This window comes from Opisthocomus hoazin, chromosome Z (genome assembly GCF_030867145.1).
Source record: "Opisthocomus hoazin isolate bOpiHoa1 chromosome Z, bOpiHoa1.hap1, whole genome shotgun sequence".
Taxonomy (NCBI): Eukaryota; Metazoa; Chordata; class Aves; order Opisthocomiformes; family Opisthocomidae; genus Opisthocomus; species Opisthocomus hoazin.
Genome location: NC_134454.1, coordinates 73916693 through 73927742, shown reverse-complemented (window position 1 = coordinate 73927742; position 11050 = coordinate 73916693). Strand labels below are relative to the sequence as shown.

General features: G+C 46.8%; 1 protein-coding gene across 2 annotated transcripts; it reads right to left on the bottom strand.

Annotated features, from left to right (window-relative positions):
- Nucleotides 1-1317: 1317 nt before the first annotated feature.
- On the bottom strand, nucleotides 1318-10330 carry HMGCS1 (3-hydroxy-3-methylglutaryl-CoA synthase 1). Of its 2 annotated transcripts, none has more exons than XM_075411665.1 (10): nucleotides 10227-10330; nucleotides 7679-8136; nucleotides 7243-7368; nucleotides 6559-6723; nucleotides 5668-5836; nucleotides 5383-5553; nucleotides 4477-4583; nucleotides 4020-4145; nucleotides 3582-3745; nucleotides 1318-3183 (listed from the first exon to the last, which is right to left on the bottom strand). In XM_075411665.1, the coding sequence occupies exons 2-10, from the start codon at nucleotides 8124-8126 to the stop codon at nucleotides 3091-3093; spliced, it is 1569 nt and encodes a 522-aa protein (XP_075267780.1). In that variant the 5' UTR covers nucleotides 8127-8136; nucleotides 10227-10330; the 3' UTR covers nucleotides 1318-3090. The 2 variants fall into 2 exon arrangements, with proteins under 2 accessions (XP_075267780.1, XP_075267779.1); XM_075411664.1 differs by lacking the exon at nucleotides 10227-10330 and adding an exon at nucleotides 9646-9720.
- Nucleotides 10331-11050: the final 720 nt, after the last annotated feature.

Sequence of the window (11050 nt, the reverse complement as noted above, 5' to 3'; positions counted from 1 at the left end):
GTCTCAGGACAGGCCTGTAGCAGCTAAATTCTCGAAAATTTGCACCTCAGCTTGACACACTTTTACCACTGCAAGCCAGGACAGTTCTTGCAGAGAACTAAATTTAAGCAGAAACCAGACCATAATCTGAACAACTGCAAATTATTCTTTAAAATGTCTTCAGCAAATTAAACTTTTTTTTTTTTTAAAAAAAAGCTCTGATATACATTTTAAAGAAACAGCAATGCTGTTGTTGACCATTGTCACAGTTCAGAATGGAAAGTTAGGATGCACTGCTTCACCCCTGCATGTGTGGTTGCAGTTCCTGGTGTAGCCTGGCTGGGCTGCCATCTGCTAACCTTCTGACACCTTCTACTACCTGCTTGGTAGAACTGCTTGGACTCCCGCTGCACTCCAGTGAAGACAGATTTAAGCGTACTCCAACTCTCTTAAATTGCTGCTTTAGCACTAGGTATTAGTAAGCTGAATGCAACCAATAACAAAATCCACTTATCTACTGAGCACCAGAGGCTGGTACTAACTCTTGCCATACTACTTTGGCAATAAAGGCAGGCACAAAGCTGATTTTGACACTTTTGACCACTGCAGGTTAGAAGTTGGATAGCCTGACAACTCCAGTTGTTCTGAGCATCACCAAGACTCAGATACTCCAATTTTCAGCTGTAATTGCCTATTTCATACTTTGGTCTTCAACACCATCAGCTCCAAAGCAAATGGCAGAAAAGTGCCGTAGCTGTCCTTCTCTGAAGAGGCATGGCGGACATGCCTACGCTAAGAGGTAGAGCCCATATGATTTTAGTTAAGGCAAGTGAACCAATACAAGGTTTAGAGAGGTACAGCCGGTGCCTTCAAATTTAAGGGCAGGGATGCCTTATCTATTACAGGGACTGATAACATGATCAGTTGACTTTAAAAGGAATAATTGATGTAAATAAGCAACAGAATGGCTCTGAAAAGCCACCCCCGGGAATCTGGACTCGGTGAGGCTCAGGTACGTACAAAGCAAGAACCAATCCCCCTTCACAGTTTCTGAGTGGAATAAAACAATACCATCTTCCCTAAGACACTAATAAAGATGAATGGTATTTCATAAGCTAGGAGTGGACTCCTCCACTATGAGCAGTTTCCACATGGAAGCATTTAAGTTATCTTGAACACAGCCCTGAAATACTGGTGTTGCACCAGCCTAAGCAACCCTGTCTTTCCACTGTTATAGCGGAATGATATTAAGAAGAAGGATGCGGAAGGTCCACAGAGGTTGTGAACCCACAACTTCGGGATTTCACAGACCAACAAGTCAGCACTACTCCCAACAGGTTTCAAATATCTCAAACTTTATTTTGATAAAGGATCAGCCTCACAGACCGTGAGGTCCCTGTGGTTAACTCTGTGCCAGTAGCTCACTTCTTGGCTTGTCCACTGCCAGCAATGGACTTTGTTCCATGGCAATTTGTTTTTCTGGTGCCAAGGTAAGTTTCACAAGGGCAACCTAAACCAAAATACTTGCAAACACTATCATCATGCATCATGGCTCCATCATTGTCAGCAGAACAAACAGATTAGTATTCATGGATTTATAGTACACAACTATTTTACCAAGGCTTGACTGTACAAATACAGCAAGTTATCAAATCCTAGTGAGTGACAGAATACAAACACTTCATTACACACACAAAAAAAGTGTAGTTTAACAGACAAATCATTTTTGCCTATTTTATATTAGGTAACATAGCTTTGTAGAATTAGCAAAGAAATAAATTCAACAAAACTTTGTTCTGTACATCAGCTCAATTTAAATATATATTACAAGCTTACAAGGCTTATGTCATAGTTCATTTCCAGTCTGGCCTTTGCTTTAAAAAAAAATCTACCAGAATGGAATCCCCATTAGCATTTTATAATTACCACTTGCAAAATGGATAGCTTTTCGCTCACGTGTTGGAGGGGGAAAAAAAAAACAAACAAAAAACAGAAGACCCCACTCCTACAATATTATTAACAGCGAGAAGGACTTCAAAGTACAAAGGCAAATTAAAAGTTAGAAAGTCTTTCAGAAATGTATTATATAAAAAAATAGTAAGAGGCCAGAGCTCCAGACAAAGTGATCTTCCTCCCCTCCCTTGTTTGCCAATTGAAACAGCTCCATAATATCTAGAAGTTTTATTTGAAAATTCTGCTGCCTTAGATACTTCTACTAAAAGGTGCCAAATCAATGAGCCCATTTCTTTAGAATAAAAAAAATTACTACCTGCCCTTCCTTTTCCTCTTTCCTCCAAGGCTGCTGTGATCTGTAAAGCAGGTATAAAATGCGTAACATGGATGTTATGAGGAATTACTTAGTGACTGACACAGTGGGTCACAGTTTCTTGGAAGAGAACCACCTGTCAGTCTAGCCGTTCTTGATCCACTCATTTTGACAGGGGAGAGTCTGTTCCAGCAACAAGCCTGCTGTAGGTGACCCTGCTTCAGCAGGAGGGTTGGACTAGATGACCCACAGAGGTCCCTTCCAACCCCCACCATTCTGTGATTCTGTTACTTGGTTCTATACCTTTCCCAAAGGAGTGGGGTGACAGGCGGTAGATGGGGAGAAGAAAGGGAAGGCGATAAAGGGAAAGAGAAGTGATGCAGTATTCAGAAGATTGACTGCTTACTGTCAAGGCACTGAAAACCCTAACATTAAAAGCTTGGGCTATTTTGCCACACACTTGAGTAAAAGTAGAAGTTAACAGCATAGGTTTCAAGTCCTTTTACTGGAAAGAGCAAGCAGATTTTTTTTTTCTCCCTATGTACAAAGACTTCGTAATTAGACTACAGCTACTACTCAGCAATGAAAAAAAAATCAGACATGTTAAGGAATCCACACAGCCCCTGTCAAGTCCCTCCATCTCCAGTATATTTGTGATTTTAGTGTTCTGAAAATACTATAAATATCAGCACACCATATTATGACAAATCTTTTCAAGGAGCCTGAACAGTTTTTCCATGCTCCAACACAGTACTATTGTACACTGAAACTTCAGCATTACTGCAATCCCTTCTCTCCTCACCCTACCCTCACACCCTGTTTCATTCCCACCTCACAGAGGTATCTTAATGCTCCCCATTGGAAATGGCAACAGTAACGCCTTCAGAGTCTGTTGTTGCAGGGATTCTTGGCACTTTCTTAGCAGGGCTTGGGATGTGCTAAGAAGAAGGGAAAAAGACACATTAAATACAGGTTTCTAGTTCAGACATTTATACTTAACAGCTCGTCCAACTGTCAAACATCCCTGCTACACTGGATGGCTTGGTCTTAAGTCTGTCAAATCGGTCATGCTTCATGCAAACTGATCATGTGAAAAGAGCCAGTCTGTTCTTGTTTCATTCTGGTGCAGTTGCATTCTCGTTATGATGAAATGTACTTTTTAAAATCCCATCTTCAATTTTTTACTTCTGGCTTTAGTATGTTACATATGTTAACATAGTATTTAATGTAACTTGTTAAACCGCTTCCTCTTTTAACACACATGCACATGCTAAGACAAAACATATAAACTCCTCCACCATTCATGTCAAACTTTAAAAGTGTGCTGAGTGTTCACCTCATGAACAACGCCCGGGTGGACAACTTCAACTCCTGCCTCCAGAGGTCCATCACCCATGAGCGGGCGCCGCGCGTAAGTTCTCCTGTGCTTTTCATCCACACGCACAAGGTACCACGTTCCCTCAAAGAGATCTTCTACCGAACACTGGGGAATATAGTTGGCTGTAAAAAAGCCAGAAACGCACCGTTAGTTGTTCCTGGTAAGAGTTTTACACAAAACAGGCCTGTGCAGTTTGGACTTAGTAAGACATAAAAAAACCCCACAAGTCTGCATTTTCATTTCAGCCACATCAGGCCAGTGAACACAAGCTATTCCGAAGCAGAAAGGGTTGGACATTTCCTTCATTCTACACCCTCATCATTTAGAGTCAGGTGAATTACATGACAAGCATTTTGCTGTAAGACTACGAATGATTTGTATTTATGAAGGTCTTACCCAAATGATGTGTTTCCTGTCTAATCTTCATGTTTTCAGCAAAGACATCAGGTGAAATACATTTTCTTGAGTCAAGTCTTGCTTTGAGATCAGAAAGACTGGCAGTTATTTTGTCCAGTGCAGAACCTACAATACAACACCATCTCGTAAGGTAGCACCGGTGCTGACAACTGACATGCTAACATTTCAAGCCCATTCGAAGTGCTTTGCATTACTGAGGCTAAACTTTTAGTCAATTAAAAACATTCCCCAATTACTCAATCAAAACATTGATGGAGTTAGAAGAATATTATTTATGTGCCCAAGCAGACATTTAAACATTCCCCGGAGCTGGAACATTTTCAGTTTTGCACTACTGTCATTAGGCACTGCTCCGCATGCTGGTGGGTAGCGCAACAACGCATTTAAGGGTGAGCTGTGGCAAGGGAGTTAGTCAACATCTCTTCCTTTCACTCACCAGGAGTGGCATCCTGTGTAACTCTGATGGAGTACAGTGTAGCAGCAAAACCAGAGCCATATGAGAACACGCTGATTCTCTGTCCTGCAAGCTGCTCTGGGGAGTACCTGGAAACCAAGCAACAGTTGTTTAAAGTGAGAATGAAGCCAAGGCACCAATTTTAAATAGAAAGTGTAGCCAGCAAATTATCCTGACTACAACACACGCTTAGCATGCCATGTGCATAAATGATGACTTTTAAAAACACAATTTCAAACACTACTGTTACAAGTTCCAAAGCTGCCCAAGACAGACAGAGCAAAGAAGTGCCCAGAATATGATTATCCAGAAGGCAGAGAGTTTTTGTTCTTCAGTGACCTAAAGCCTACAACAAACCACCACATACTGGAAGGCAAAGTCATAATAAAGAAAAAAGGATCCAAGAGGAATGGTTTACTTTAAGCTTAACCTGATCTAGTAGAAGTCTGTCATTGCAAAAAAAAAAAAAATAAGTAAATACCAATTTAATTTGGCTTTGCTTATTACAATGAAACAGAGAAGGCACTCCGGTTCTCTTTTTCATGCAGTGTTGTGGGGTGTTTTTTTGGGGGGTGAGGGGGAAGAGGTCTGGAGCATGGCAAAGAAGGTTGAGGCTGCAAAGAGACACAACTACAAATAAGATCCTGCCTTGGAAGGCAGTAAGCAGCTGTTTCAGATCAGCTTCTGACAAAGAAATTTTGAATCTGCTTGTCACTTGAACTGATTGTGTGTGCAGAATAATTTTTTAACTTTAGTCTTTCTGCTTAACGCCATCTACTAGGAAAAGGTTTGCTGGATAGTGCTTTTACAAAAGAATTTTTGAAACGAAAACCTTTTATGACCTTACATATAAAAAACTATGACTTATTTTTCCAATTTTATGCTTACTGGGCTAGAAGAGAGGCAAGGCAACCATAGACTGAAGGGGTATACATATTTCCATTCTGACTGGATACAAGTAATGAAGCTTTGGTTTTCTGATTGAAGAGCTCTACACTAGCTTTCATGAAAGCTTTTTCCACATCTCTGTCAAAATATGTATCTTCAAGTTTTACATCCCTATAAAAAAAAAAGTTCAGAAACAGTTAATCAAATAGCAGAAAGTAAAAAACACACCCTGGCTATGTAGTAAATTAAGAATATGTGAAGAAGAAAGCCACCAGCCACTCTCACCTGAAAGCTTCCAGACCACTGAAAACACTGTTTGCTGTTTCTGGGTTCTGGTCACTGAGAAAGTCATTCAGCAAGAGTCTAGCCACGGATTTCTGCACCAGTTTACAGTAGGGAGAATGAAAGATCATGAATCCAAAGTCATTCAAGGTGAAGTGTCTGTCTGTCCCCTCTGGAAGTGGCAGAAATGTTGTGTTACAACTTACGTTTAGTACTCACTTCAACTACAAACATAAAATAGAGGGGTGGCAAGATACCAATCATCAGAACACATCAGCATACAAGGGACAACTGCAGGACTGCTGCTGCCAAGCTCATTTGAAGCACAGCTGCTACTTCTATTTAAAAATTAGTTTTTCACTGATCTTTTGCACCAACTATGTTCGCCCTTCTTCTAGAAGAATCAGCTATAAGCTTAACAGAATCCCTGTATTCCTACCAAGCACTTTGACATAATAAATAATCTACTTCATTTAACTATCTAATCTTCGCACCGATGCTTCTTAATAGGAGCAAAGCAGTTACTAAACATATGGGTTAAAAAGAAGAAATCAGTATCCTTACATAACATTTAAATATTAACCTCAGTATCTTAAGAGCCTGGGTGGAGGGGGAAATAACAGGCTTTTAAGCAAGGCACTATATGTAACACCAACAAAACCCTGCAGAGACTGCTGCTTACAATCAGGTACTTAGCCGTACAAGCACAGAAATAAGATGCTTCTCACTGGCGAAAGCAAACATTTCCATCGCCTCAGAACACAGAAACATGAAGAAAGGGACCCATACACCACTCTTCAGACTGGATGCCAAAACTTGAAAATGTGTTGTCTGCTTAGTTACACACTCCAGCATTTGCCAGATCTTGCAATACCACCAGGTGAGGCTACATACCCTTTTGCCACTGGGCGTGGATTTTGTTGCGATAGACAGTATAGCAGCGATCTAATGCACTGAGGTAGCACTGTATAGACAGCTTGCCATCAACTACAGGATATTCAGAGACCATATCTGGTTTATAGAAGTCATACGCGTGCTGCATGTGGGTTCCACGCAACCCTGAGGGACAGAAATTGACAAAAGTTGAAAAATACTTTATTCAGCTGCTGTAAGTCAATTTGAATGCATCACTTCACCATGTGGGGAAAACAAGAAACATTTGGCACCAGACAAGCAGGTTTTCATAGCACTTCAGGCCCTTCAAGGTAACATTTCACACAGTTCCCAGCTGCTTGTCAAGTACGGCAGGACTGAGCATGACAAACACAAGTAACAAATGATTTTTATCGTTTCGTCTTGGAGGTAGAGGGCTGTGTTATTCAGCTCCAGTCCACTCTATCAATTTCACTGGAGAATCTCCAAGCAAATAAACAGATAGGAGCATCTCTAGTTGTTCCTTGCTGCCTCCTGTAGTGGGAGGTAGCCAAGTTAGCCCAGAACAAGAGGAGACAAAATGCAATTCCTGACATTAGTGGGAGTTAATCCAGCCCTCCAGCAACACAAAAAAAAAGAGAGGAGAGGCTTCAGGACAGATCCGGTTATCTGGCTAAAGGATATTTGTTTTCTCACAGGACTAACCTCTCTCAAAAATTAACGGAGCATTTGGACCAACCAGCATAGCGACAGCACCAGCTCCACCTGTTGGCCTGGCATTTCCCGTGGCATACACAGCTATGTCTCCAGCAACAACCAGTGCATAGCGTCCTGCGAAAAACACACAAAAATAACTATCAGGAACAGGCAAGAATCTAGCACATTTTAACATTCAGCAGCAATTTTTAGATTTTAGTTATAGAGGAGACGACTCCAAGATTATGAGGCTCTCCAGTCTTGACTTTTCCCCCACATAGCAAATTCATTTCCACGCCCACACCATTTAAGAAAAATACTTCCTTAAAGAGAAATAGTTTACCCTCTGGGTTTTACATGGTTAAATGTGAACACTGTCATTATAAGGCAGACTACTCAAAACCAGAGGACGATGTGACTTTTCAAGAAAACACCCTGAGCTTACCATCCCAAGAACTGGACTCAATCCAATTAACAGCATTAAAAAGAGCAGCGGTGCCTCCGTAGCAGGCATTGGTGGTGTCGATCCCTTCTACATCTGTATTACCAGATTCTTCAAAAAGCTGCATCAGGACAGTCTTTACGGATTTTGATTTATCAATTATCGTCTCCGTTCCAACTTCTAATCTCCCAATGCAATCATAGGAAAGGCTGTTCCTCTCCATGAGCTTCTGAACCACAGTCAAGCAGAGAGAATTGATATCCTCCCGGTCAGAGCAGAACCCCATCTTTGACTGGCCTAGCCCAATGGTGTACTTTCCAGCATCCACACCATCATACTTCTCCAGCTCCGTCTGGTCAACGTACTGCGAGGGAAAATATATTTCCAGGGCAACAATTCCCACATCTTTGGGCCAACAGCATTCAGCATTCACTGGAAGAGACCCAGGCATCGTGGTAGATCTTTTAAGAAAAAAAGAAAACCACAAAACTAGCTGATTCATTCACATCCATTTTGAGAGACCTACTTTCATTTTCTGTAGGTTTGTAGAAAAAGTTAAATTTCAGGTACTTTACAAGGTCATTTGCGAAAGGCAAGCCTTTGCCTTCCAGCGAGACTTTGGTCTGAGCATGCTGTAAACATCATTCGAAGTTTTGTCACATTTCACACTAAGAAGTACTTCTACGTGAAAATACAAATTTCAGCCCCAGAGATAAACAAGTGTAGATTAAGCGCAAGGTATTTCACTGAAGCAAAACACATGCTTAACAAGCGTTAAGTGTTTGAGAAATCAGTCTGAATGTTCATTATTCTGTTTTCACTTATATGCAAACTCTCAATGTTACACAACAAAGCCAGAAACACTGGATTTTTTCTTTTAAGTGTTACTACACAAGAACTTAAGTTTAAAATTTATCCTTACTAGGAAATCTCTGCCTTAAAACAGACTGGCACTTTTCAAAATTATTTTTGTTTTTAAACTAAGTGATCTATTTGCAACAAAGACAGCAGAAAATTTTTGTGCAGGTGGGTGGGGTGGGGTTTTTTTTGTATTTTTGGCTGAGTTTTTTGTTTGTTTGTCTGTTTCGGCATTCCACAACACTGGACCTCCTACCAGCAGGCCTGGAGGAATATTTCACAGGCTGAGACGAACACATGCAGATTCTCCCTGACAGACCAAATCACCCTCTTTCAACCCCACAGCTTTACTGTCACTACACCCGAGGAGGATACTCCTGCTACTTTAACCCTACCCCTTTTACCCAGGCAGGCACCATCTTCCTGTCCTTTTGCTCACATCCTGACAGAACACTTGTCCCTTTTGTGCCCAGCTGCAGGTACCATCCCACTGACCTTACCCAACGGTCTCCACAGAACCACGGCAAAGTGCCTAAAGGGACACAGCCTTCCTCTACAGGAGTGACAACTTTGCAGGGCGCATTCGGAAAACATAAAAAGTGTTTTCTGCCAGGAGCGCGTGGCTCGCCATTGGTTTTGGCTGCCTCTAACCGAGTCTCAGCCATACCTACCGTGCACCCAAAGCAACCTTTTTACGTATCTCTCCTGCATCCACGTTAGAACGCCTGGAGGGGGGAGCACAACACGGTTCCAGCCCACCGGAGCGCTGCAGAAGGGCCGCACCGCCGCCACCTCCAGCAAAACCAGCGAATTTGGGGCCGCTTTGCGTGCCCTGCCGCCAGTCCACCTCACGCTCTCGTCTCCGCCCCCCCCCCCGCGCCCGATCGGGCCCTCTCCCCCCTCAGAGCCCACCCCGTCACCGAGCCCCTCGCCTCAGCCGACCGCCACCCTGGCCCCGCCGAGGGCACCGCCTCAAGGTTACCCGTGACCCCTCCGAGGACATGGCGGACAAAGCACCGGGGCGGCCGCCCGCCGCCGCCCGACAGCCCGGGCCCACCGCGGCGCGCCAGACTCCCTCCCCGCCTCCCGCCTCGGCCGCCCCGGCCCCTTACACGCTGCGGAACCCCATGGCCCCTCGTCACCGCCGGGTGGCGGGGGACCGCGCATGCGCCGTGGCGGCCAGCTCGGGGAAGCGGGCAGTGCGCAGGCGCGGGAAGGGGCGGGGTGGGTAGCTCGCCCCGCCCCTTCCCTCAGGGGCAATCGCCTCGGGACCGCGCCAGCGGCCGCGCGGGGCGGAAGCGGCGGTGACCTGGCGGCGACGGGAGTGACATCACCCGGCGGCGGGCCGTGGGGGGTGCCCCCCATCCGTGCCCACCACGAGAAGTGGCGGCGGCGTCCCCGCGGGCCGCGCCCGCCGCCCCCGCGCCGCCTCAGTCGCGACACGGAGAGGCGATAGCGCCGAGGCTGCCGCCGCTTCCCGGCTTCGTCGTGGCCGCCGAGGCGACGGGGGGGGGGGGGGGCGGCGGGGCTCCCTGACGCCACGGGACACCCAGACATCCCTCTTCTGGGGGCCTATTGGTTTCTCCCCTTTTCGCCCCTCTTCCCGCCGCCCGCGGCCGCACTGCCTCAGGCGCGCTCGCGCCCACGGAGCGCACCGCCCCGCCACGGGCAGGGGGAGCCGGGCCGCCCTCACCTGCCGCCGGCGATGGCTCCCGGTATCGCTCGCCGCTGCCGCTCGCTCGCTCGGGGGAACACGCACGGCGCGACGGCGTGCGGCGCCTTTAAACAACCCCGCCGGCCGGGCTCCGGCCCGCGCCCTGAGCGGCAGCGCCCCCCGCCAATCACAGCCGCCCCCCGCCCGGGTCCCGCCCGCCGGCCGGCCCGCAGCCGGCGAGGAAGGCGGGGGGAATGGTGTGAGAAAGTGACGCGGCGTGGCCAGAGGGCAGCGCGCCAATGAGGACGCGGCGGAGGCGGCGGGCGCTCAATGGGAGCCGAGCGCAGCGCCGGGGCAGCCAATGGCAGCGCGCTGCCGACCGCGGGTGAGAGTAGGACGGCTGCCGGTCCCCGGCGGGGCGAGGAGGCGGTTGCCTGGCAACGGGAGGCGGGGCCGCTGAGGCGCAGGCCGGGGGCCCGCAGAAGCAGCCCCCGGCCCACGGGGCCTAACGGCGCCCACCCCGGCTTCGAGGGGGTGCGGGGTCCCTGCCCCGCCTGCCCCGGCCCGAGCTGCGGGAGCGCCGCGGTGGGGCAGGCCTGCGATCACAGGGTGACAGAATCATGGAGTGGTTTGGGTTGGAAGGGACCTTAAAGACCATCTGGTTCCAACCCCCGGGCCACGGGCAGGGACACCTTCCACCAGACCATGTTGCTCAGAGCTCCATCCAACCTGGCCTTGGACACTTGCAGGGAGGGGGCAGCCACAGCTTCTCTGGGCAGCCTGGTCCAGTGCCTCACCACCCTCATGGTGAAGAATTTCTTCCTAATATGTAATCTAAATCTGCCCGCTTGTAGTTTACAGCC

What these genes read in the sequence shown, in the direction of transcription:
- HMGCS1 (XM_075411664.1), bottom strand. An exon ending in CCACGCCCAGTGGCAAAAGG is followed by an intron (nt 5,837 to 6,558) that starts GTATGTAGCCTC and finishes TGCCACTTCCAG; the next exon opens with AGGGGACAGACAGACACTTC. An exon ending in CTTGCCTCTCTTCTAGCCCA is followed by an intron (nt 4,584 to 5,382) that starts GTAAGCATAAAA and finishes CTTGGTTTCCAG; the next exon opens with GTACTCCCCAGAGCAGCTTG.